The 27205-nt window shown below is 37.0% G+C and overlaps 1 protein-coding gene across 1 annotated transcript; it reads right to left on the minus strand.

The window, feature by feature from the left end:
* Positions 1-992: 992 nt before the first annotated feature.
* Positions 993-27156, minus strand: CISD1 (CDGSH iron sulfur domain 1). Its single transcript, XM_017655525.3, has 3 exons — positions 26988-27156; positions 20107-20312; positions 993-1315 (listed from the first exon to the last, which is right to left on the minus strand). Exons 1-3 carry the CDS (start codon positions 27010-27012, stop codon positions 1226-1228), a joined length of 321 nt encoding a protein of 106 aa, XP_017511014.3. The 5' UTR covers positions 27013-27156; the 3' UTR covers positions 993-1225.
* Positions 27157-27205: the final 49 nt, after the last annotated feature.

Genomic DNA, 27205 nt, shown 5'->3' on the forward strand with positions numbered 1-27205 from the left:
AGTAGAAACTTGTGATTAACTACTACTGAGAAATTCAAGTATATACTAAAGGAAATGATGAGAATGTTTACCTGTTACCTTTGTCAATTTCAAATTGCTCCTATATATATATATAGAGAGAGAGTCATAATTTTTCTCCTAACTCATAAAATCCAAAAAACTAAGCTTTAAAAAATATATATTTACTACTTCTGTCTTAATTATTTTATTGCTCCTCATTATTTTCAGTTTTCACACTTTTTTCTGAATCAGTAAGGAATGCAATGTTTCTGGTCTGAGTTTTTGAAATTATATAAACACTTCAAATTTAGCTTTTAAGAAAAAGATTATATAATTTAAAGGACGATCTAATTTCTATTTTCTCCCCCAAATAGTTTCTTTGCTAGAATTAGTCACATGCCTGATTACTGAAAGTGGGAAATAAAAATCTCCCCATGCCTTTGGTCCAATGGCTACTATTTGTCATGGACATGTGGCTTTCTGCTTCAATGTCCCTAGGCTAGAATTCTGAATATTACATTTTAAGACTTCCTTCATGACTACTTTAAATCTAATATCACTTTGATCTGTAATTTCCAGTATTGGTTCTTTTAATCAATCGATCTGATGTCCAGGAAGATGAATACAAAGAAGTTACTATCTCTTTATTATTGACCTTGTCCTCTTATAAGTAAGAAGAATAACATTCAAACTTTATTTGGTTGAAAACTGTGAAAACCCAGAAGTTAGATTTTCTCAGTGTCATTACTACTGTCAAGAAAATCAAGGTCATAACAGGTTTTTCCTATATTGCATTAAGTGATTAATGTAGCTTAATTACACTGACTTTCTTTTTAGGTTAACTGTAATATTATAAGGTGATAATTTTTCTTTGAAACTTAAAACAATCTACATATACATGATTTTGATAATAATACATTAACTTCAACATCCAACTGTATTCTAGTGTCATTATTTTAAATGTAAAGAAACGGATCCTTTTACGACCAAAATAACGCACAGGCCATGAGGTTGGTTTTTACTTTTTCTGTTTTTTTTTTTTTTAACAAATGTACACCACAATGGTTCAACAAGTAAGGCAAATGCTGTGAATATGAAAGCTGCAGTTTGCCGTATACCACATCTAGAACCCAGGGGAGGTGAATCAGACAGAAGTGGTAATCATTCTAACTAAACAATCAGGTAACATCATGACAAGCTGGTTTGCAGCATCAAAACTGTCCACTTAAGTTTCTTTTTTCTTAATGATCAGAGGTCCCACGTTGTCTCCAGTTTCTTCATTGTGTTTTGTGTGAGCTCCATCACAGAATGGGAACTAGGAAATGAAAGAGAGAATATGAAATGCCTAATTGCAAAATGAGTATTATGGTTGGCAGAGTGGAGGAGATATTTAATTTGCATATATATCATGGTAACTCTTAAAAAAGATTTTTCTTGCTCCTTCATATAGGTTTTCTTAAAGAGCATTTATAAAGTGTATATACTAAGTAGGAGGAAGAAAATCGACTTGTGAATAATACACAGATCAAACTGCAATTCCATATGATATTTGATTATGGATGTTGAAAGCATTTTCCATGTTTATGTACTACTTATAGTTCCTTTCTAGTGAACTGTGTCCATTTTCTATTTATTTGTAAGAGCCTACATGCCCTCATTTAAAATAAATTTGTAATGTAGTCCCTCTGTTGATCATCTTTGTAGGAATTTCCTTCCAAACCTTTTAATTTTGCTTATTTTGTCATTCCTTAATTTCTCCATTTAAGCCAGTATGCCAGAATTTCCCTTTTTAACATCCTTTATGGAGACATCTTTCTCTTAAGAGATGTGATAAACTTCCACTCCTTTCCATGATTTCACATTTTAGACATAACTGACATTTTGGAGTCCAGTGGGAGGCAAAGCAACAAAACTGAATTTCTAACACAATGTTCTCTAGAGTTTGCCCCAGAGAAGTTAAGTCCTGCAAGATGTTCTGATTTGGTTTCATTCTGTGTTTAAAAAACATACCTCTTGATTTGTAGAACACATTATTATTTAAAAGAGGTCTTGTGAAAACACTATTTCAGCCCAAAAATTCCCAGGCTAACTAAACTATGGACACTTTTAACTTTGACATCCATTATCATAGTGTTCAATAGAGCACACTTTGCAAAATGTTCTAAGATCCTATAGCTTATGAGGCTATAAAGTCCCAAAGTGTTATATTACTCATAATTTTATCAAAATAAATCCTACATATAAAAATGCCTATGTATAGGTCTATATTATCACATTTATCAGCCTACTCCAATGAGATACTATATTTAAAATATGACTCAAATCAAAATAGATTTTAAGACAAAGAAAGTAACAAGAGACAAGAAGGACATTATATAATGATTAAGGGATCAGCCCAACAAGAAAATATAACAATTATAAATATCTATGCACCCAACATAAAAGCACCTAAACATGTAAAACAAATACAAACAGAATTAAAGGGGATATAGACTGCAACTCATTCATATTAGGGAACCCTAACACATCATTAACATCAATAGCCAGACCAAATAGACAGAAAGTAAGTAACGAAACAGGCACTAAATAACACATTAGATTAGATGGACTTAACAGATATCTACAGAACATTCCACCCAAAAGCAGCAGGATACACATTTTTCTCAAGTGTACATGGAATGTTCTCTGGAACAGATCACATACTAGGCCACAAAAAAAGCCTCAATAAATTCTGAAAGTAGAAAGGGAGGGAATACTTCCAAACTCATTGTATGAGGTCAGCATCACTCTAATACCAAACTAGACACAGATGCTACAAAAAAAGAAAGTTTTAGATCAATATCCCTGATGAACATAGATGCAAAAATTGTCAACAAAAATATTAGCAAACCGAATTCAAAAGTACATGAAAAGGAGCATCCATTATGACCAAGTGGGATTTAATTATTCCAGGGATGCAATGATGGCACAATATTTGTAAATCATTCAATGTGATACACCACATTGACAAAAGGATAAAAATGATATGATCATCTCAACAGATGCTGAAAAAGTATTTGACAAAGTTCAACATCCATTCAAGATAAAAACTCTCAACAAAATTGGTACAGAGGGAACATACCTCGATACAATAAAGGGTATATACGACAAACCCACAGCTAACATCATACTAAATAGTGGAAAGCTGAAAGTTTCTCCTCTAAGATCAGGAACAAGAAAAGGATGCCCACTATCACCACTTTTATTCAACATAGTACTGGAGGTTCCAGCCATGGCAATCAGACAAGATGAAGAGATAAAAGGAATTCAAAGTGGTAAGGAATAAGTAAAACTGTCCAATTTGCAGATGACATATTACATATAGAAAACTCTAAAGACTACACCAAAAAACTATTAGAACTAAATAATTGGATTCAGCAAAGTTGCAGGACACAAAATTAATATATAGAAATCTGTTGCATTCCTATATACTAACAAAGAACTAGCAGAAAGAAAAATCAGGAAACAATTCCATTTACAATTGCATTAAAAAGAATGAAATACCTAGGAATAAACCTAACTAAGGAGGTGAAAGACCTGTATTCTAAAAACTATAAGATACTCATGAGAGAAATTAAAGAAGACAAACATAAATGGAAATCTATCTCAAAATGCCCATCCTTCCCAGAGCAACTTACAGATTCAATTCAATCCCTATCAAAATACCAAGAGCATTTTTCAATAAACTAGAGCAAATAATCCTAAAATTCACATGGAACCACAAAAAACCCTGAATAGCCAAAGTAATCCTGAGAAGGAAGAATAAAGCTGTGGGTGATTATGCTCCCTGACTTCAAGCTATACTACAAAGCTACAGTAATCAAAATGTGTGGTACTAGCATAAGAACAGACCCATAGACCAAAGGAACAGAATAGAGAGCCCAGGTATAAACCCACACATAACTGGTCAATTAATATATGATAAAGGAGCCATGAATATACAATGGGGAAAAGAGAGTCTCTTCAATAACTGGTGTTAAGAAAACTGGACAGATACATGCAAGAGAATAAAACTGGATTACTATTCTAACTCCACGCACAAAACTAAATTTGACATGGGTTAAAGACTTAAGTGTAAAAGATGAAACCATAAAACTCTTAGAAGAAAACATAGGCAAAAATCTCTTGAACGTAAGTATGAGCAATTTTTTCCTTGACACATCTCCTCAGGCAAGGGAAACAAAATAAAAAATGAACAATTGGGTCTACATCAAATAAAAAGCTTCTGTACAGCAAAGGACACCATCAACAGAACAAAAAGGAAACTTACAGTGTGGGAGAATGTATTCATAAATGATTTATTCAATAAGGGGTTAACCAAAATATAAAAATAACTCATATACCTCAGTACCAAAAAAAACAAATAACCTGGTTAAAAAATGGGCGGAGGTTCTGAACAGTTATTTCACAAAGAAGAAATACAATGGCCAACAAGCACATGAAAAGATGCTTCATATTACTAATCATCAAGGAAATGCAAATCAAAACCACAGTGAGCTATCACCTCACACCAGTCAGAATGGCCACAATCCAAAAGAAAAGAAATAACAAGTGCTGGCAAGGATGTGGAGAAAAGGGAACCCTCCTACATTGTTGGTGGGAATGTAAATTGGTACAGCTACTATGGAAAGCAGTATGCAGGTTCCTCAAACTAAATATAAAAATACCATATGACCCATTAATTCCACTTCTAAGAATTTACCCAAAGAAAACAAAAGCCATGATTCAGAAAGATGTATGCACCCCATGTTTATTGCTGTACTATTTATAGTAGCCAAGATATTGCAGCAATCAAAGTGTCCATCAATAGATGAATGGATAAAGCAGATGTTGGATATATACACAATGGAATATTATTCAGCCATAACAAAGAAAGAAATCCTGCCATTTGCAACAACATGGATGGACCTAGAGGGTTTTATGCTAAGTGAAATAAGCCAGATGGAGAAAGACAAATACCATGATTTCACTTATTTGTGGAATCTAAAAACAACATAAAACAAAATGAATAAACTAGTAGTAGACTCGTAGACACTGAGAAGTGACTCATGTTTACTATTAGGGAGGGGTTGGGTTGTGTGGATGAGGAGTGTGAGGGGGATAAAAGGGCATAAAAATTCTCAATCATAATATATGTTGGTCATGGGGATGGTGGTACAGGATGGAGAATAAAGCCAATGATTCTGTAATTTCTTCCTATGTTCACAGTAACTGTACTAGTGCAGGTGAGGATTTAATAACACAGGTAACTGCTGAGTCACTGTGTTGTATACTTGAAATCAATATAAAATTGTATATTAACAATATTTCAATAAAAAATACATAAATCAATATTTGGTTGGGAAAGTTTTCTTTCATATTATTCTTCATTAAACCTTCCTATTTATTCTTTACCTAACTTTATTAAGCTTTACCTATTTACCCTTCCAGATAAACTTGAGAATTTCTTTGCCAAGTCCAATTTTATTTCTCTTGTAGTTTCCTCCTCAGGTCTCACACATATTCTGATATGATTATTTCAGCTTTATATGATGTATGATTATTAAAATTACCATATTATAATCATATTTCAAACCTAACTACTCTTGCTCTATGTGTCCTTGGTTTTTGCAAGCATTTCCTTCCTACTGTTAAATGATAAAGATAAGAATTCAAAATATTTTAGGTGTCTCTTCAGGATTTTATACTCCTTCCTTCTATATTTTATCTTTTATTTCTGTTCCATGTCAAATGATGATAGCTAGGATCTCTTTTATTCTTGATGTCTGGAATGTACCCACACTCTAAGAACCAAGAGTTCCACTGTTTAGTGTAAGGTACACTGTTGCCCTGGAAGAGCCTATTTAAAAGAGTAAAGTAACAGGAGTTTTGACCTTTAGAATAAAATCGCCACATTACTCAGTGAAAGGAATATAATTTTAGATATCTGAAACTAGACAAGGATGGTATATCATCTTAAACTTTGATATTAGATGTGTCTATTCTAAGACCTACATAATATTTTATGTTGAAGAAATTCAATTTTATTTTTACTATCTATATATAATTCCAAGAGGCAGTATATTTAGTTAAAAATTATAGAAAAAATCCAAGGTATCAGCATATCTTATATTTCCAGGTATAAATTCTATCTCGGCATAGATGATAATATAAATGTAATGTACATAAAGCTCATGCTATTTCTTTAGAGTCAGTAAGATGTGGTATACAATATATTCATATTAAAGAGAAGTCCTTGCAGCAAAAACATGAACCCAAGCTTTCAGTTCTTTCTTGGCATGGATAAGGAAAGAGACCATAAATATTAAACTAAAATGTATCCCATAGCAAAAAACAGCATTTCAAAGTGACATATGTTTAATAAACAAACACAGATGACTTTATGATAAGAATAAAAGTTTACATTTTAAGACTCCATTTTTATAAATAGCACACAAAAAAGTTACAATATAGTTTTATGCAAAGAGGTTATAAAAATGAAAATGTTTGTAAATTAAAAAGCCTCAAATAACTTACTGAAATAGTATGCTTAACTTTTTAAATATCATCTTGAAAAAACAGTAAAAATAATATATTTTCTCATATTATTTTCCTCCATATATAGAATGAAAAATGAAAAATCTATATACATACGAAGAAAATTTTATACAAGATTAAGAAAGTCATATATCTAAAACAAGAATATATTTTATAATAATCTAGTTCTTAAAAGGTGAAATTTACCTGTTTCATGTTTTAAAAGTAAATAAATAAGAAACACAAAGGGCATATTTAATAGTTAATGTAGTATCAATATTTAAAAGTAAAACTAAAGGATCAAACAAATGATGAAAAAGAGTTTAGCTCATAAGTTTTATGATTCTCAAGTTTGTTCAAAGATGCCAGTGTTTATTATCAAATCCTGAGAAAAAGTTTGTGAATTAAACTGGATGAATTTCCTGTATGTCCAGAAAATATCCTATTATATGTCTGTCAACCCAATTAGAAAGCTACAAATCCCAAATATCTTTAAAACTAGGGAAGAGAGGGTATGAAGAGATTTTAATACATGTTTAGAAGAAAAAAACACTAGAGGTCCTTGCTGTCCCACTAGACCCACTAGAGGTCTTTGGAAAGCTACCAACATTACTGGGGTCTTCACAACAGCACAAGATTTGTTTCTTTTTAATGGTCCCACATCTCAAGTTATGATGATTCTGTTTTTAGGGTGATTCAAGATGGAAAATGCTCCTCCCTGAGTTATCTTTTCTACTTGCAAAAGTTTAAAAAAAATTACCTTCCTTTTCCAAATTTTGTATTTTTAACGAGATTGGAGCCTATGTCCTGAGGAAATTGCCTGGGCTATTTTGGCTCATTACCATAAACTGTTCTAGGAAACATGCTTGCTTTGGTTGAGAAACAAAAGCAACGAGATCTCTGAAGACTACCTAGGAGTGTATGACATTTTATGCCATTCTTAGGTACGTAGTTTAGTAAGATATAAAATAGTAGATATAATAGAAAGAGAAGATTTTACAGGACTATCCTTATGTGGATTGCACAAGCAATGTAACCAGCATTCAGATTTTGTTTCTATAAGAAATGAACCCAGTGCAACCCACTTCCAAATCATTAATAGGACAGAGACCTTCTGTAACACACAACACACACACACACACACACACAAGTCCTTTACTAACAAAAAAACCCAACTCAAATCCTTTAGTTTTAAAATGAAAGAAAGTCTTTCTGCATATTATGTCCAGTTGCATTTCATTTCAATTTCAGTCGAGCTCCTGACATTAACTGGCAGGCCTCCTCTATTTCTCATTTATTTCTAGGTCTGCATCCTTCTGTTATCCTTGTTAAAACTCCTTCCTGCATCCTAGATGGCTACTGTACAACTAACTCAGCAAATTATGTACCTGAGGTAAGTAGGGGAGTGGAAGGGGGGAGAGAGAGTGGGAACCTAGCAAGATTATGTTGCCATATTCTTCCTTCTTACGTCAAAGTTCTCTCATTTTCTTCTTTTGAAAATAAGACTCTCATCTTCCTTTTTGAGGCTGAGTTTCACATGTGTGTTCTTACTCTCATTTCCTTCCACCCTCTCTGAAGACACAAGTGTCTCAAGTGGTTAGTATCCTGTTGTCAGTATTTCTTGTCTAGGGGCTCCTTTCCTTCTTACTTCACATATGGATAGTACTTTCATAAGATACTAAGAAATAGGTCAGTTTCTAAAACAGCAGAGGGCATACTAATTGTGAGAGAAGAAAGAAGGAATGAGGCATGTTTAAAAATGTAATTTCTGCATATTACTAAGAGTTTTGATTCATTGAGTCTGAGGAAACTGCTCAAAATATTAGACATACATAACAGGTTACTAGTGATTTTACCTCAAAAACGAATTAGGATTGAATGAGTTTATATCACATAAGTTCTTTTTAGATAGGTAAAAAGACATTTAAGTTTTGTTACATTTTAAACACAACTAGGTTGCATGAGGAAAAAAAATTACTGAATATAAACAAGAGAGCCACTAATCAAAGGTACAATTACATCTGTGCATTGGCATGTAAGTGTGTGATTTGGCACCTTCAGAACCTCAGGAATGTGGGCAGTTTCCAAAGATTTCTGGAGAATAAGAACATCCATTAGCTTGAATAATATTTAAAGTGAATGTTTGATTGATTCATATAGGAATAAAAAGTGTCCAAGAGCAGTAAAACTTCAGAATTGATAAACCTAGATGCGAAGAGGATCACTAGTAGCATAAAAGCTTAAAAAAAGACTTTGAGAAACTTGAAGATGACTAGTCTGACATTCCTTTTCTTTAAGTCTACCTACCAGAAATGGTCATTCCTAGTTTCACCATCTGGGAATTGTAAATTGTATGATGAAAGAATAATCCTGGAATGTTGTGAATTATCAAGTTTAATAAACATTTAAGCCACTAGCTTGTATCCATTTGTGATTCTTCCTGAAATACTAGAGATCTTAGTCCATAAAAGTCCCTATTTGCTTTCTTGACCTTTTACCCTCTGAGAAAACTCAACCAAAGCAAACACCCTTTATGTGACCTCAAAACTAAGCTTTAGAATTCAGGTAGTAGTCATCTTATTTCTTTTTCTTTCCATTCACTGCCATATTTACTGAAATTTTGACGTATACTCAGACTTACAGCATTTCTTTTTTCGTAATTCACATTTTAACCCACTTGGACCCAGCTTCTATTCTAATTATTCTGTTGAAATGACACCAAAAGATGAGTTGCCTTATTGTTTAATCCAATTATCTTTATTCACCTGGTGTCTCTGCATAATCTGATTTTTATAACCTAATCTCTGAAACTTTTCCCCTTTCCACTGTGAAGCCATGCTCTTCTTGGTTTTCTTCTAACTTTGACCCATTTCATCTCCTCTTTTGGCTCTTTTTCTTTCCAAAATGCAGAAAATTCTCTAAGATTTCATACTTAGCCCTTGATTTTTATCTGTATCAACAATCCATTGCATTTCTATGCTTGACTCATCAGTTTTGCTGATCTCTTATCTCCAACCCTGATGTCTCAGCCTTAGACCCACATTTCAGATTGTCTGCTGTACATTTCCACTCAACTGCCACCTCAAACTCACTCTTTGAACCTGAGCTCCTTATCTGTTGTAGAAAATCAGCTTTTTAGCCTGAATTCCTTATTCTGTTAATTGTACCACCTCTTCTAATCCTATAGGCTTAAATACTTCAGTAAGCTTGAGTTCTCCCCTATGCTCCTATACAAATCAGTCATTGAATGTGGCTGATCTTTTCCTCAAAATGTTTTACGTATCTCATAATTTTTCTCCATTCACACGGCTAGCATTCTCATATAGATATCATACCTTTATGTCTGAAATCCCTGACAAATCACCTTCTCCCATATCTGGATACATAAACTCCTCAGACTGGTATTCAGGACCCTCCACAATCTGGACTTATTCCTGTGAGGAGGGGGTGCAAGGACCAGACGAGATTCTTCACTGATCCCACCTTTGCTCATATGAGTCCTTTCTAGCACATTTTGACAAAGAGTCCTTAATACTTACTAATTTATTCAAATGACACCAATATTTTCAGGGGCAATTTAATTCCCATGCATATCACTATGCTTTCCCAGAAAATTCGCAAAGTAAGCCCTTTTATTAGAACTTGCACTGCATCTACGATACCTGATGTTTTACTATATAACTTTCCTTTTAGTATGTAAGTTGCATATAGTAGACCCTCAATGAACTACTTAAGATCACTGACTAAAGAATTATTACAGTTCTGATTTAGAAATTCCTTAATTTCTAAAGGTATTGCTTTCTTTATTTTGGTGAGCAATGAGAGAATGAGACCTATTATAGTGTAATTTTTAAAAACTAGTCTAGTCTATAGAATATTATTGAGGATTATTTTCTACCAACCTCACTAGTACTTACAAACCATCCCACATTCCAAATGAACAGAGCTCTTCTTAAGGTATGACTTGTAAAGAGTGGGGCTATTAATTTTTGGTGCATATTCTGTATGTCCACCAAGTGGTTTTCAGATATAATGACATAATCTAAGTACTAGATCACTGGATTATACATCAACTATATTGGGAGAAGGGGGTTAGTGGAATATGCTTCCCAAGTACCTAGTATGTGATGTCTTCCTTATTTGTGATATGTGATTTGTGATAGTGGCTTTCTACTGTGGAAAGAGGTCCCAGACATAATGTGCTTTCAGAAATAGTTACATCTTTTTAATTGTCTATTTTCTTAGGCCTTATAGTGTATCTTGAGTGAAATCCATTTTTTTGCAATGCTAATAGTGCCAGTAGATACAGTATTCTCACCATACTTTTTACAACACACCAGAAATTCTGAAGTCATTCAGGGTAAGATACTTTTCAAGATGACCTTAAGAGAACATTTTACCATCTCCAGATCACTAGCTGTCAACACTGTCTCAAAGCTGCTTTAACACTGCAGGTATCACAGCTGACACTTTCAAAAGGAACTTGATAAAATGCAATTTTCATAAAAGAAAATAAGATTTCAAAAACTCTTATGTTAGGCGGAGCCAAGATGGCGGCGTGAGTAGAGCAGTGGAAATCTCCTCCCAAAAACACATAGAGCTATGAAAATATAACAAAGAAAAATCTTCCTAAAATAGAGACCACAGGACACAGGACAACATCCAGACCACATCCACACCTGCAAGAACCCAGCGCCTTGTGAAGGGGGTAAGATACAAGCCCCAGCCCGGCGGGACCCGAGCGCCCCTCCCCCCGGCTCCCGGCGGGTGGAGAGAAACCGGAGCGGTTTTTTTTTTTTTTTTGGCGAGCGCTTTTTGGAAGCCTTAGAGGGACGGGCCCCCGTTGCTGGGGAGGCAGGGTGGCGGGACCGGTGAGGAGGTGCCTGGGAACGGCGCCGGAGGACAAAGAATATCCCGCGTTTCTCCCTGCGAGACCTGGGGGCGGGTGCCTGAGACCGGTGCCTGAGGACGGAGGAGGTCGCGCGTTTTTCCCCTTTTTTTTTTCTCTTTTTGGCGAGCGCTTTTTGGAAGCCTTGAAGGGACGGGGACCCCAGTGCTAGGGAGGCACGGTGGCGGGACTGGTGAGCGGGTGGCTGGGACCGGCGCCTGAGGACAAAGAATATCCCCCGTTTTTCCCTGCGGGACCGGTGGGCGGGTGCCTGAGACCGGCACTTGAGGACAGAGGAAATCGCGCGTTTTTCCCCTTTTTTTTTCTCTTTTCTGCGAGTGCTTTTTGGAAGCCTAAAAGGGACAGGGACCCCGGTGCTAGGGAGGCAGGGCGGCGGGACTGGTGAGCGGGTGCGTGGGACCAGTGCCTGAGGACAAAGAACATTGAGCGTTCCTTCCCTGCGGGACCGGTGGGTGGGTGCTTTTTGGAAGCCTTGAAAGGACAGGGACCCTGGTGCTAGGGAGACAGGGCCGCAGGACCAGTGAGCGGGTGCCTGGGACCGGCACCTGAGGACAAAAAAAAAAAAAAAAAATCGCTTGTTTTTTCCTTTTTTTTCCTTTTTTTTTTCTCTTTCTTTCTGTTCCCTCTCTCATTGTTGCTGTTGTTGTTTTGGTTTGGAGAGTGCTTTTTGGAAATCTTAAAGGGGCAGGACAGGTCACTTAGACCAGAAGCAGGGAATCTGGGGATCTCTGGGCACTCTAACCCCCTGGGCAGCAGGGAGCACAGAGGCCCCTTACGGAGATAAAGTCTCCTGGCTGCTCCCCCTCCAACGGGGCTCCACCATTTTGGAGGAACAGCCCCAGCCAGGCCAAGCCCACAGCAACAGCGGAGATAAACCCCAAAGCAACTGGGCAGGAAGCAGAAGCCCTGTCTGCGCACAGCTGCCCAGCACAAGCCACTAGAGGTCGCTATTCTCCCAGGAAAAGGCTACAAACCAACAAGAAGGGAAGCTCTTCCAGCGGTCACTTGTACCAGCTCTGCAAACTATCTCTATCACCATGAAAAGGCAAAACTACAGGCAGACAAAGATCACAGAGACAACACCTGAGAAGGAGACAGACCTAACTAGTCCTCCTGAAAAAGAATTCAAAATAAAAATCATGAACATGCTGACAGAGATGCAGAAAAAAATGCAAGAGCAATGGGATGAGATGCAGAGAAAAATGCAAGAGCAGTGGGATGAAGTCCGGAAGGAGATCACAGATGTCAGGAAAGAGATCACAGAAGTGAAACAATCCCTGGAAGGATTTATAAGCAGAATGGATAAGATGCAAGAGGCCATTGAAGGAATAGAAGCCAGAGAACAGGAACGTATAGAAGCTGACATAGAGAGAGATAAAAGGATCTCCAGGAATGAAACAACACTAAGAGAAATATGTGACCAATACAAAAGGAAAAACATTCGTATTATAGGGATACCAGAAGAGGAAGAAAGAGGAAAAGGGATAGAAAGTGTCTTTGAAGAAATAATTGCTGAAAACTTCCCCAAACTGGGGGAGGAAATAATCGAACAGACCATGGAATTATACAGAACCCCCAACAGAAAGGATCCAAGGAGGACAACACCAAGACACATAATAATTAAAATGGCAAGGATCAAGGACAAGGAAAGAGTTTTAAAGGCAGCTAGAGAGAAAAAGGTCACCTATAAAGGAAAACCAATCAGGCTAACATCAGACTTCTCAACAGAAACCCTACAGGCCAGAAGAGAATGGCATGATATACTTAATGTAATGAAACAGAAGGGCCTTGAACCAAGGATACTGTATCCAGCACGACTATCATTTAAATATGATGGTGGGATCAAACAATTCCCAGACAAGCAAAAGCTGAGGGAATTTGCTTCCCACAAACCACCTCTACAGGGCATCCTACAGGGACTGCTCTAGATGGGAGCACCCCTAAAAAGAGCACAGAACAAAACACACAACATATGAAGAATGGAGGAGGAGGAATAAGAAGGGAGAGAAGAAAAGACTCTCCAGACAGTGTATATAACAGCTCAATAAGTGAGCTAAGTTAGGCAGTAAGATACTAAAGAAGCTAACCTTGAACCTTTGGTAACCACGAATCTAAAGCCTGCAATGGCAATAAGTACATATCTTTCAATAGTCACCCTAAATGTAAATGGACTTAATGCACCAATCAAAAGACATAGAGTAATAGAATGGATAAAAAAGCAAGACCCATCTATATGCTGCTTACAAGAAACTCACCTTAAACCCAAAGATAAGCGTAGACTAAAAGTCAAGGGATGGAAAAACATATTTCAGGCAAACAACAGTGAGAAGAAAGCAGGGGTTGCAGTACTAATATCAGACAAAATAGACTTCAAAACAAAGAAAGTAACAAGAGATAAAGAAGGCCACTACATAATGATAAAGGGCTTAGTCCAACAAGAGGATATAACCATTCTAAATATATATGCACCCAATACAGGAGCACCAGCATATGTGAAGCAAATACTAACAGAACTAAAGAGGGAAATAGACTGCAATGCATTCATTGTAGGAGACTTCAACACACCACTCACCCCAAAGGATAGATCCACCGGGCAGAAAATAAGTAAAGACACACAGGCACTGAACAACACACTAGAACAGATGGACCTAATAGACATCTATAGAACTTTACATCCAAAAGCAACAGGATATACATTCTTCTCAAGTGCACATGGAACATTCTCCAGAATAGACCACATACTAGCTCACAAAAAGAGCCTCAGTAAATTCCACAATATTGAAATTCTACCAACCAATTTTTCAGACCACAAAGGTATGAAAGTAGAAATAAATTCTACAAAGAAAACAAAAAGGCTCACAAACACATGGAGGCTTAACAACATGCTACTAAATAATCAATGGATCAATGAACAAATCAAAATAGAGATCAAGGAATATATAGAAACAAATGACAACAACAACACTAAGCCCCAACTTCTGTGGGATGCAGCGAAAGCAGTCTTAAGAGGAAAGTATATAGCAATCCAGGCACACTTGAAGAAGGAAGAACAATCCCAAATGAATAGTCTAACATCACAATTATTAAAACTGGAAAAAGAAGAACAAATGAGGCCTAAAGTCAGCAGAAGGAGGGACATAATAAAGATCAGAGAAGAAATAAACAAAATTGAGAAGAATAAAACAATAGCAAAAATCAACGAAACCAAGAGCTGGTTCTTTGAGAAAATAAACAAAATAGATAAGCCTCTAGCCCAACTTATTAAGAGAAAAAGAGAGTCAACACAAATCAACATAATCAGAAATGAAAATGGAAAAATCACGACAGACTCCACAGAAATACAAAGAATTATTAAAGACTACTATGAAAACCTATATGCCAACAAGCTGGAAAACCTAGAAGAAATGGACAACTTCCTAGAAAAATACAACCTCCCAAGACTGACCAAGGAAGAAACACAAAAGTTAAACAAACCAATTACAAGCAAAGAAATTGAAACAGTAATCAAAAAACTACCCAAGAACAAAACCCCGGGGCCGGACGGATTTACCTCGGAATTTTATCAGACACACAGAGAAGACATAATACCCATTCTCCTTAAAGTGTTCCACAAAATAGAAGAAGAGGGAATACTCCCAAACTCATTCTATGAAGCCAACATCACCCTAATACCAAAACCAGGAAAAGACCCCACCAAAAAAGAAAATTACAGACCAATATCCCTGATGAATGTAGATGCAAAAATACTCAATAAAATATTAGCAAACAGAATTCAACAGTATATCAAAAGGATCATACACCATGACCAAGTGGGGTTCATCCCAGGGATGCAAGGATGGTACAACATTCGAAAATCCATCAACATCATCCACCACATCAACAAAAAGAAAGACAAAAACCACATGATCATCTCCATAGATGCTGAAAAAGCATTTGACAAAATTCAACATCCATTCATGATAAAAACTCTCAGCAAAATGGGAATAGAGGGCAAGTACCTCAACATAATAAAGGCCATATATGATAAACCCACAGCCAGCATTATACTGAACAGCGAGAAGCTGAAAGCATTTCCACTGAGATCGGGAACCAGACAGGGATGCCCACTCTCCCCACTGTTATTTAACATAGTACTGGAGGTCCTAGCCACGGCAATCAGACAAAACAAAGAAATACAAGGAATCCAGATTGGTAAAGAAGAAGTTAAACTGTCACTATTTGCAGATGATATGATACTGTACATAAAAAACCCTAAAGACTCCACTCCAAAACTACTAGAACTGATATCGGAATACAGCAAAGTTGCAGGATACAAAATCAACACACAGAAATCTGTAGCTTTCCTATACACTAACAACGAATCAATAGAAAGAGAAATCAGGAAAACAATTCCATTCACCATTGCATCAAAAAGAATAAAATACCTAGGAATAAACCTAACCAAGGAAGTGAAAGACTTATACTCTGAAAACTACAAGTCACTCTTAAGAGAAATTAAAGGGGACACTAATAAATGGAAACTCATCCCATGCTCATGGCTAGGAAGAATTAATATCGTCAAAATGGCCATCCTGCCCAAAGCAATATACAGATTTGATGCAATCCCTATCAAATTACCAGCAACATTCTTCAATGAATTGGAACAAATAATTCAAAAATTCATATGGAAACACCAAAGACCCCGAATAGCCAAAGCAATCCTGAAAAAGAAGAATAAAGTAGGGGGGATCTCACTCCCCAACTTCAAGCTCTACTACAAAGCCATAGTAATCAAGACAATTTGGTACTGGCACAAGAACAGAGCCACAGACCAGTGGAACAGATTAGAGACCCCAGAAATTAACCCAAACATATATGGTCAATTAATATTTGATAAAGGAGCCATGGACATACAATGGCAAAATGACAGTCTCTTCAACAGATGGTGCTGGCAAAACTGGACAGCTACATGTAGGAGAATGAAACTGGACCATTGTCTAACCCCATATACAAAGGTAAACTCAAAATGGATCAAAGACCTGAATGTAAGTCACGAAACCATTAAACTCTTGGAAAAAAACATAGGCAAAAACCTCTTAGACATAAACATGAGTGATCTCTTCTTGAACATATCTCCCCGGGCAAGGAAAACAACAGCAAAAATGAGCAAGTGGGACTACATTAAGCTGAAAAGCTTCTGTACAGCGAAAGACACCATCAATAGAACAAAAAGGAACCCTACAGTATGGGAGAATATATTTGAAAATGACAGATCTGATAAAGGCTTGACGTCCAGAATATATAAAGAGCTCACACGCCTCAACAAACAAAAAACAAATAACCCAATTAAAAAATGGGCAGAGGAACTGAACAGACAGTTCTCCAAAAAAGAAATACAGATGGCCAAGAGACACATGAAAAGATGCTCCACATCGCTAATTATCAGAGAAATGCAAATTAAAACTACAATGAGGTATCACCTCACACCAGTAAGGATAGCTGCCATCCAAAAGACAAACAACAACAAATGTTGGCGAGGCTGTGGAGAAAGGGGAACCCTCCTACACTGCTGGTGGGAATGTAAATTAGTTCAGCCATTGTGGAAAGCAGTATGGAGGTTCATCAAAATGCTCAAAACAGACCTACCATTTGACCCAGGAATTCCACTCCTAGGAATTTACCCTAAGAACGCAGCAATCAAGTTTGAGAAAGACAGATGCACTCCTATGTTTATCGCAGCACTATTTACAATAGCCAAGAATTGGAAGCAACCTAAATGTCCATCTGTAGATGAATGGATAAAGAAGATGTGGTACATATACACAATGGAATACTACTCAGCCATAAGAAGTGGAAAAATCCAACCATTTGCAGCAACATGGATGGAGCTGGAGAGTATTATGCTCAGTGAAATAAGCCAAGCAGAGAAAGAGAAATACCAAATGATTTCACTCATCTGAGGAGTATAGGAACGAAGGAAAAACTGAAGGAACAAAACAGCAGCAGAATTACAGAACCCAAAAATGGACTAACAGGTACCAAAGGGAAAGGAACTGGGGAGGATGGGTGGGCAGGGAGGGATAAGGGGGGGGAAGAAGAAGGGGGGTATTAAGATTAGCATGCATGGTGGGGAGGGAGAAAGGGGAGGGTGGGCTGCACAACACAGAGAGGACAAGTAGTGACTCTACCACATTTTGCTAAGCTGATGGACAGTAACCGTAATGTGGTTGTTAGGGGGGACCTGATATAGGGGAGAGCATAGTAAACATAGTATTCTTCAGGTAAGTGTAGATTAAAAATTTAAAAAAAAAAAGAAAGAAAGAAAGAAAAGGGGGATTACTCCTTAACAGGATAAAACTATTGGTAAATCAAAGATCAACGCATGCTTTAAATATCCTTAATGTTGATCACTTAAAGGGTGTCAGATGATCAGCTATGGAGGTACTCTTTTCTGATAATATTCCTTCCTCTTAATTAAAAAAAAAAAAAAAAAAGCAGTTACTGTGTGCTGACCTCCAATGAGTTCTGCACAGTGGTATAGAGGGCATGTCAAAGTGTGGGCAATGGGTCTGTTTGTTTCTACGCAGAAGATCAAGGCCTAGCTTGGATACCCAGAAAATGAACTAAGATACGATATGAGGAGGAGCTTCCGGCATCAGCACTCTCTGGAGGACTCGTGCTGGGGGATGATCATCAAAAAGCCTCCACAGGGATCCGGACGATGCTGCGGTTGTGGCTGCATCCAGCCCACCATCTCCTGGACTTGCCATAAGAAGGAGGAGGGAGATGTCTAGGCTGGCATGTGCATACAGTGAGACAACGAATTTGACTGGATCTGTACTGTTGGAACTCAACCAGGAGTTGGGAGGGGTGCAAGTTGTAGCACTCCAAAATCTCATGACTATAGACTATCTATGGTTAAAAGAACATATGGGATGTGAACAGATCCCAGAAATGGGCTGCTTTAATTTGTCTGATGGTTCAAGTACAGTTGGACAATATCCATCATATCATAGATAAATTTTCACAAATGCCTAGGGTGCCTAAATGGTTTTCTTGGATTCACTGGAGATGGCTGGTAATTATAAATTTGCTTTGTTTATGTCACCGTATTCCTATTATGTTAATATGTGTGTGCAAATTAGTTAGTAGTTTAAAACCTATACATACTTAAGGTACTATACAAGAAGATATGTCAAAGAAATAATCAATCCTCCCAAGTTTCCTTCATATGCTACATCTATAGCTTTTCTTCTTCCTTCCTAATTACAAACCTTAAATAGAATTCGTGCCTCATATCGAATTTACCGAGTATCATAATTCCTCCAGGTGGTAAAGATACCTCGAGACAAGTGCTGGGCATAGAAGCCACAGGGCATAAATCTGCAAAGAAGTAAAAAGCTAACCTTTGCAAACAATATGGCTTCTCTCTCACTTACCAACTTTACATTTCCCTGTATGGCCCCGGAAGATGACTGGTTAGCCAGAGACGGGTAAGATTCCTCAAGGGAGGAACAACCTAAGACAGGCACAGTCGCAGGGGGGCCATCAGGTGAGAATTTGGGGATCAACAGAGGTGAGGCTCAGAACCTCACCCCCCCTGCTTTGAGATAAATCTTCTGCATCCGTGGATGTCTTGCTGCCCTTGTCTAGCCTGGATTAATACTTAGTCCATAGGCACACACCTGATCATCTGATCATCTACATTTGCCTTCTTACAGCACTAAACTATGTTTTCTACCTTTATCTTGCATCTACCTACCACTTCAGCATTTTATTAAAAATAAAAATAATAATAATAATAGGAGAAATGTGGGATCAACATATAAATCAAGTACAAAAATCAAATGAATATTCATATTTGACCTGATGGTTTATAGGTCATATTGCATGATCAAAACCGAAAGTTTCTGTGATGAATGCCCTTGTACTGTTCACCATGTAAGAATTTATTCACTCTGTAAGAATTCGTTCACCATGTAAGAACTTGTTCGTTATGCTTCAGAAGATTGGAGACTGACGAGAATTAGGCTTGAGATGGATTAATGATTGTACATTGAGCATTGACCCCCCCTATACTGAATTTTATTGTTGTTAACAACCATTTGATCAATAAATATGAGAGATGCCCTCTCAAAAAAAAAAAAAAAAAAAAAAATCTTATGTTAGAGATTTATCTATGGGAGCTGCAGCTTAAAGAAAGCCTAGGAAACAGGGTCAATATATTTACCAGACAAGTAATTTTCAAGGATAACTTTCTAAAAGTTTCTATTGAAATTTCTAAAACTTGTCCTAAAATCCAAGAGCTTGGAAGCTCAAGAAAAGAAGTTACATCTTCTGTTTTTGTTTGTTTAGGCTGAATACTCCCTTTCCTGGGAGAGTGGAGGCTAAGATACACTTAAAGAGGAAATTCTAAGAGTAAATAAAGGGATTTTTCTCTTTGGTCAAGAAAATGTTCACCTTAACTCAGTGAGAATATGATCCTATTTTATTGAATAGTGGTTACACATATATAAACATATTTTTAAGTATATTGCTAAAGACTTCATAGAAAGTGAAGGACAGGATCCATCAAATATCCAGTGATACAAGTTTGGTAGAACAGTTTAAAAAGAAATGTTACATTAAGGTTAGCACTAATATAAACAACTTGTTTTTCTCACCTTTTTGGATCTCCAACAACGGCAGTACACAGCTTTGTCTCCCAAATCCTCCACGTCAAAGGCATGTACTATCTTAGGGTTGTCTTTCTGGATGTGAAGGTTTACCATAGATTTACTGCGGTGATCTTTAACATAAAATCTCTTGTAAGCTAGATAACCAATTGCAGCTGTCCCAGCAGCAAGGGTAACTGCTGCAATCCATTCAGCTAGAGCAGGGAAGGAAACAGAAATAATCACCAAAACTAAAATATATACTAATCATCTAATGTGAGCGTTTGGAAAATCCAGTTTTTGAGTACTGAGCATCCCAACAGTCAAAGGTTTTCAATGTTAGCAGAATGATCAGAACATACTTGTGTAATACTCTTTTGTTATGACTTTTCCCAACCCTTACTTAGGCAACTATATATTTTCTATTGAGTGATGATAGCTAAACTAAGATCAAAGAGGGATACTTAAATATTTTTAGATGGAAAAGTAAAACCAATGCTTAAGAATCTTTTTAAAGTGTTCATAAATAGATTTAAAATAAAGTGAGCTTGCAGATGCAACAAAAAAAACAAACCCACAGAAACCTGATACATTAAAAGATTCAGATTATAAACAAGACCCTTGCCCCCTTCCCCAATCAGGAGGTGATTATGTTAACAAAATGACTCACCAGAGTTCATTTAAATAGTAGGTCTTTTAGTGATTTTTAAAATGCATAATCACAAACAGAATCGATATCCAAAGAAAAAGACAAAACTACCCTTAATATTAAACATTCAAAGAAACATATCCAGCAGGATCCTTGGATTCAAAGGCATTCAAAAGTTTTTCTTTTTTTTTAAATTTCAAAGTGCTTTTTCATTAACATAAAAATCAAAATGCATTAATTTCATACTTCATAAAAAACATGATTAATATAATTACAATTATATTTCTCACTTAAGTTCTAAATTTCCATTATCCACCAGTGGATGGATGATTATCTGAATTCCCTCCAAATATCACTTTAGATTTAATGGCATTTTTCTACTCATTTGCTTGACTAACAGGCCATCTATTTATTCTTTTCACGTAGCTTTTCAAGGAGCCTTTAACACTTAACAACTACCCCAGTTCCAGAGAATGCTGGAGAGAAGAAAGTTCTGCATAGTCTGGTTAACCTCAGCTTCAGAGGAGAGTTGCCTATTCCCAGCATGGAGTGGACTGCCCAGAGAAGTTGAATAGGGGTCAGGATAAACACACTGGACTGCTTCCCAGCACTTCACAGTGTTTGAAATAAGTTTCCAGACTATCAAATAAAGCCCTAGAGAGATAAGTTCAAAAACACATTCTAAGGCCAAATAAAAACATACACTGAATAATTAACCATATGGCTTATTTGCATTGCTGAGTCAAATTTCTTACTGCACTAATGTGATTAATCACCACACCTAACCGTGCCTTGGAGTCCATTCTTATAAAAACTCCAATGGAAAGGAACAACCATTCTCAAACTTAGTTCCTTTTAGCTTGGTCTTCTGGCTTATTTAATAATTTAGTTTTTATCAAATGTTTCTAATTAGCATGTCCCTTGGATTCTATTTTCAACCACAGTATTTTTCTCTATACTTCAGTGTTTTCTATCTCACAACATTTTCAACCCTCCTTGCTATATAATCCTCTAAAATAAACAGTATGTCCTTCCCAGGTACTGTATGACTCAGAAAACAAGTTAATAAGTCATTTAACAGCTTCAAACCTTTGGCTTCACTGAGGGATATTTTTTAACTACACAATTTGGGTAGATTTGTCTGGAATTTTAGTGCCGCTTCATGTTATTATTATGTGGCATTTCCAACCAGGGCTGAAATTTTTTGCTTTGATTTCTAGCTGCATTCATGATCTTCCTTTTTGATGCATTATTTACCATGGAATCCCTTGAGGAAATATTCTCTATGTCTGGAGCTATAGCAGTCCACTTCTTAGCTAATGGAAAGCCACTTTGAATAGTTAATGTACCTATTGCAAAATGAGCTAAAATATTGATTTTCATACTATATGTTCAATTATATTTGCTAAATGTTATCTTTAGTATAAACTTAAAGGAATAAATATACCAAAAAACTAAAACAACACAACTCCCCAAATGCTGCTAGTTATACCTTTTTAGGTGTATTATGAAGTAATCTCAGATTTGTTTTAATGGTTCCTATAGATTACACAAAGGCCTGAGATCCAAAGAACAACTATAATTGGCTAGTATTACTTTGTCTCATGACATAAAAAAAAGGATCCTATAGGAATTTCTAACTGAAACTCATCCTAGGCTAAAAAAGAATCTTTCTTAACCAGTGAAACATTCTTCTATCCTTTTCTCATATTACCAACTGAATCAATCCATATGGTGACACTGAAAAAAAAAACCTTTACCTCCTCTACTTTTTTGATGGTGGAAATGACAGAATAACTGACATGGGAAAAGAGGAAACAGCAAATTAAAGAAATGGGAACTGCCTCTATTTATTAGCTAGGTGTGGCTGCCCCATGGGGAATCATAGTATGCACTCTGTGACCATACTCCCTAACAAGCACCACTTAAGACCCTATGTAAATATTACAGCACCATGTGTGTGTTAGGAAAATAGCTTTGTGTTTTCTCCAATGAGTTTTTAGAATCACACAGCTAGATAAGGTCTTAAGCATTTCCACTGCCTCCCTTCCTAAACTCCAATTCTCTCACTTCATTAGAGACAAATGTAAAAGTGCTCAGAATAAGAAAAAATGTTGCTGTTTTATTATCATTTCATTACTGCAGCTGTAACCAGTCTTTTCTGGCAAAAAGCTGTAGATGCCATTGGCAACATTAGGAAAAGAAGGAAAAGGAAACTGTATGAAGATAGACAAGAAGGGCAATAGATTCAAAAGTCAACAATTAGAGAAAGAATTGAAAACTGGAGACAATAAACAATTAAAAAGAATAAAACTCAAGTAACATTTAGTTCTTGATAGTGTATATACCTATTAAGAATAGACACATTCTCAGAGGCAACAAGAACTTTATGAAGACCCAATTTTAAAGGTATTTCAATCGGCTCCTTTTAGACACTCTTTCAGAACTGGGGTCCAGAAAAATACTGAGCATTATTTCTGCCTCTTCTGGTTTATCCTCACTTCCCTTTTCTGTAGCCATCTCTCAAGACAGTGTCCTACCCAACCTTACTTAACTATGCTTTCTATCTAGACAAACAGTATGAATATAAAGAACAAAATACAAAAAAATACATTTCTAAATAATCCCTCCCTGTCTTACTCTTCACTTGGCCTACTTTTGCATAACTGCTGGTGTCTCTCTTAGAATTATCCAGAAATTGAGTAAATATTAACTTGCTCCCAAATCCCACTCCCTTGTTGATAACCCATTCTTCAGCTTCTATGTACTGTGGGAACTATTTTACTTCAACTTAGAAATCTCACCTTGCTTCTTTTCCTTTAGCCCCTTTTCTGCCCAAAACTGTCCTCTCCTGCCCAGTTGTCAACTGCTAGAGAATCAGAATGTTCCTGATTCTTTCATCTCAGGAGAGGGGGATGAGAGTTGTGCTTAAACCTTTCCTCTCCTTAGGTCTCTTTCAGAGAGGGAGGCTTGTCTGGTAATGTTTTTCTCTCAAGGCCTGGTGTACAAGTGGTGTTCAATGTTAGTTGAGTAAAGAGCAGTAATAGATTACTGATTTGAATATGTAACTCCATCTGTCCATCCTACTGCTGTATTGCTCTTGCACCAAATGATTCATCTTTGGCCTCCTCTTAACCTAGTATATAAACATGTGGACTTGAAATACTTCCTGAGATTAAAAACTGAACATTATAGAACACTTCACACGTATATACACAGATAATTCTATAATGAACTCCAATTTACCCTCACCCAGCTCCACCAAGTATCAACTTACTACCAATTTCGTTTCATTTATAGCCCCAAATCCCCTCCATTGTTTGTTTATAACCTATAGGATCTAGTTTCTTTATTCTCAGTATGATCAGTATATTCCTTCTCAGGCAAAAAACAATTAGTAAATTAGTAAAGTAACATTAAACAGTTACTCTAAAAGAGTCAGTGAATTTACTGAACCCACACAGTATTTTCATATGTTGAGGTTCAATGAATTGGAAATTATGAATTAGTATCAATAAAACAGGCAACGATACAAAACTCAGAGAAAAAGAACTTAAAAAATTTAGTTTTGGTTACATGCATTGTAGTGTTCAGGATTTGGGATGGATAACACAGTGCAAGGATGCCTATTCCATAACTTGAGTAAGGCAAAGTATGAAAAAAAAATTATCTGAGGTGATGGGAGAGTAAGTAAGGCCTAACTTTAAATAAAGACTTGGTTTCGTTCACTTTTTCTTTTTAAAAAATGAGGGTGAATCATGAGTGACTTTGGGCCGAAGAGAAGAAAATCACTGTGAGTGAGAGGACTGAAGATGTAATGAGAGCAATAGGTATTGTTAGTGAGGCAAGAGATTAAGAGAGCAGGAGAAAATGACACCTCGAGGACAAGGTAAGAGAATGGCTTTTGTTAATCTCTTCCTTGCTAATAAAGCTAAAGGATTAAGGATGGGAACAGATTCAAAGTTTTGGCAGTATCAAGGAGCAAGACATTGAGAAAACTTCCTAAAGATCACTTATTGGTATGAGGAAGGGTCATTTACTATTTGTTAGAAATGATAATAAACTAATATTTGGTATCAAATAAAAAATAAGTTTAGTATAAACCTCAATAAGAGAAAAACAAGTCTGGTATCATCAACCAAACAGATTGTCAAAAGCCATCTCATGGACTGGGGTCTTCAAATTTCAGTTCCAATCATTCACCCTCATTGCCTCTCCCAGATCCATGTCCTGGCCTGATCTGCATTAGTTTCATTTATAACTCACCCATTATTTTTCTTCTGAATATAAAGAAATTTGAAGGCATATACACACCTTTTTATTTTTTAACATATACAGTGCTTACTATTGTCAAATGCCATTCTAACCCCTTTCTAATTATTAACTTATTTGAGAAAACATGGTTATCCCCCCAAATCAAAAGATCTAGACTGATTCTCCATCTATAGGATTTAATAGGTTTGGCTTAAAAATTGAGAGAAAAATTTGAGATCTAAATATTACAAGGTGGACTCCCAAGACTGTCCCTGCCTTGCCACACCACTGTACTTGAGGAAAAAGGTGCTGGTAGAAGACATTTACAAAGGCTTTGAGACTCTGTTCATAGTTCTCACAACAATCTTTCTGCTTTTAGGTGAAATAAAAAGTAGTTACTTCTCAAAAGTTGAGCACTTCAAGTTTAAGCTGATAACCCTCTTTGCTGAGCAATTTCCTATCCCTTAGAAAATGGCAACTAAAGGGAAAGTCATCTTTGGATTCTTAGATTTAAATCTTAGATTTTAAAAAACCCAACAAACTTGTCTTGTTTTCAAGAAAGGTTAACCTGCAGATAGTGTTAGGTCCTAGGGTTCACCTATTCCACATTTCGATGTATGCTACCTAAGTAGAGTCAATGCCCATTTATACAAAATGACTCAACATTTTAAAAACACATTTTGGAATCTTCCAGTCTGAATCACACAAGTGAAAATTGTCTTCCTACAAAATTATCAGGGGCTCAAGTCACATGAATACTTCATTTTATACAACTGTGTTATTCCTGAGATGTTTGATTTTTTTTTAAAAAACAAAAAAACCCACTCCCTATTTTGAATGCACCAGGTGCCTCTATTTATAGGAGCTTCAAGATGAGTATCCTTTGAAATAATTTTTGCAAATCGTCACCTTTTGTATTATTCCATTAGTAACTTTATAATGTCATGGGTTGTCACTCTCATTCTACTAGGTAACTTTTGGCAACTCAACTAGAATTCTCCAATTTACAGAATCTATTACAAAATTAGAGCTCAAGTTACTAGGGACACTCTAGGCTCTCAAAGAATGCTCGGTATTTACTAAATGAATCAGTGGGGCTATTTTTAATTAACTTCTGGACAATCTCTTTACCTTAATCACTATTACAGGTAACCAAACCTTGAGGTGTGGCGTTTTATACATGGGCGGAGAGATCAGTCATTACGTAGCTGGTGCACAGTACTGTATTAACAATTATACCACCACCAAAAATTGTTACATGGTGAGGCTCCCCATTAATCGACCTATAGAAAGTCTCTTAATTTTAACGGTACCGTGGGGGTGAAGCAATGCTTCCAAACGCTCGGTACTAGCACAATATAAACAAGGCGGAGAAAGCCGAAAACTCCATGAGCTTGGTTATCAATCCTCTCTCCTGCACTACGCCACCGAGCGCCAGAAAGAGACAATAAAAAACGGGGGAAACTGGAGACCTCGGATTGAGTTTCGTCCCTTAAAAAAAATGTGTGCAAAACGAAGATGTGTTTAGTCATGCATCGCTTCAGGGCTGCAAGGAAATCGACGTCTCGCTCCACTGTGATTTACACGTGAGAAGGGGGTAACAGGGTTTTGTTTGTTTTTTCAGCTTTCCTTTCTTCTAGGCTCTGAGACTTAAGAACACAGAGGCATCTGAGAGAAGAAAAGCTAGCAGTGGGATCACAAGGTTTTAGGGTTTGGCGTGAGGGGAAACGTGGTCCAGACCTGAGTATATGCCTGAATGATCCCCACGCCACTTTTGCCAGGGGATATCACCAATTTATACCGTGACCTCGCCCTCTTTCCCCGTCCCTCAGGGAGCCCGCAGGCCCGCGTGCGCTTGCCCTTCTGCATCTCAAGGTTATAGGACTGTCCGTCTCGTAAGGGAGCGCTAACAACCCAGAGAGGAGCTGAGGAAGCTGCAACCTGCGCGCAGGTCGTCAGCCTCACCCGCTCCCAAGCCCCACTTCACCTCGTACGCTGGAGGTCAGAGTCATGGCGCCGACGCTTGCAAGGCTTGTGCACAGGACACAACACAAACGGGCTCGCGCGGACAGGAGTCGAGATGCGAAAAACGTCCTACGGAGATCGACTCCAGGCTGCTACGACGCAGGCGCTGCGGCCAGCCGTAAGCACGTGTGTATTAGCCCCCTTGATGTTGAGCATGCGCAGAGCTGTTTAGCGGGCCTT

This window comes from Manis javanica, chromosome 7 (genome assembly GCF_040802235.1).
Source record: "Manis javanica isolate MJ-LG chromosome 7, MJ_LKY, whole genome shotgun sequence".
Lineage (NCBI taxonomy): Eukaryota > Metazoa > Chordata > Mammalia > Pholidota > Manidae > Manis > Manis javanica.

What these genes read in the sequence shown, in the direction of transcription:
- CISD1 (XM_017655525.3), bottom strand. Translation starts at nt 27,012, where the DNA reads ATGACTCTGACCTCCAGCGTACGAG. An exon ending in TCTGACCTCCAGCGTACGAG is followed by an intron (nt 20,313 to 26,987) that starts GTGAAGTGGGGC and finishes TCCCTGCTCTAG; the next exon opens with CTGAATGGATTGCAGCAGTT. An exon ending in GTTGTTGGAGATCCAAAAAG is followed by an intron (nt 1,316 to 20,106) that starts GTGAGAAAAACA and finishes TTCATTTCCTAG; the next exon opens with TTCCCATTCTGTGATGGAGC.